Source organism: Pundamilia nyererei, unplaced genomic scaffold (genome assembly GCF_000239375.1).
Source record: "Pundamilia nyererei isolate P.nyererei 1_Seehausen unplaced genomic scaffold, PunNye1.0 scaffold00023, whole genome shotgun sequence".
Taxonomy (NCBI): domain Eukaryota; kingdom Metazoa; phylum Chordata; class Actinopteri; order Cichliformes; family Cichlidae; genus Pundamilia; species Pundamilia nyererei.
The window spans coordinates 4,499,656-4,500,608 of NW_005187424.1; the positions used below are offsets into that span (position 1 = coordinate 4,499,656).

At 38.1% G+C, this 953-nt stretch overlaps 1 protein-coding gene across 1 annotated transcript in view; it reads right to left on the reverse strand.

Annotated features, from left to right (window-relative positions):
- Positions 1 to 953, reverse strand: part of LOC102211467 (calcium-activated potassium channel subunit beta-2-like) — a 38,958-nt gene that overhangs the window by 24,280 nt on the left and 13,725 nt on the right. The window contains exon 2 of the mRNA XM_013909315.1: positions 351 to 458. Coding sequence (XP_013764769.1) covers positions 351 to 458 — 108 coding nt within the window. The remainder of the gene's footprint in view (positions 1 to 350; positions 459 to 953) is intronic.

A 953-nucleotide genomic window follows, 5' to 3' on the forward strand; every position in this document is an offset into this window, starting at 1 on the left:
GGAGGAGGACAGACATTTGTTTAGAACTCTTAAAGATGTTGAAGAAGCTCCTTTAAGCAATTACTGTGATGTTCCTCCACCTCCAAAGAAATGTCAGGAGTCCGAACCACAAAAGAAGCACATATTCTCGGAAAAGTAGTTGCAGGAGGTGAGCTGGCTTCAAACAAATGATGAACGCACAGAGATGTGGTGCAGAACGTGCCGTGAAAATTTAATAAATAACAAATTAAAAAGGCATGAACATTTCTTTTTGTATCGAAAAAATATCGAACTGTGACACCAAAGTATCGAACCGAACCGTGAATTTTGTGTATCGTTGCACCCCCAATATATATATATATATATCACACCTGCGATCAGATCTTCCATCTGTTGCTTTACTTCCTGCCCACAGAAACATTCTTTCTGAGGAACGCTCAAATTGTAGTCCACTGCTGCTGCCAGAGGTGCTGACCCAGCTGTGAAACATACAAAAAGTAGCATTTAAGAACCAACACACCCTGCAAGATATAATTTCTGTTGTCTTGACAGTTTTCTGGTCAGCTGCAGAAGGTATTTCTAGATTGATCTGTTGGTGTTGAATGCACACATTTAAAAAAAGAAAGAAACAATATTTAAATTCTTACCAGCTGTGAAAAACATATGAAGTGCATTCCAGGGTCCTTAATCGCCAGAAACAATTAAACTAGGAGGCTACTATGTATACATGAAAATACTGTAATAATGTGTGTTGAAACACTTTCCCATGATTATTTTCATGTTGGCTTGAAATAAAATATCTCCCTCTGCTGGTTCTTCTGCATGCTTGTCTGTTTCACACTTTACTTCTCTGTGTGTTCACATCATGGTAAAAAGCTACAGACCCAGTTACATTAATTACTGACACACCCAAGTTTATTCATCAGTCATTAATAAGAGTTTCAAGCTTGCTGTGAAAGGTATATGTGTGTAGC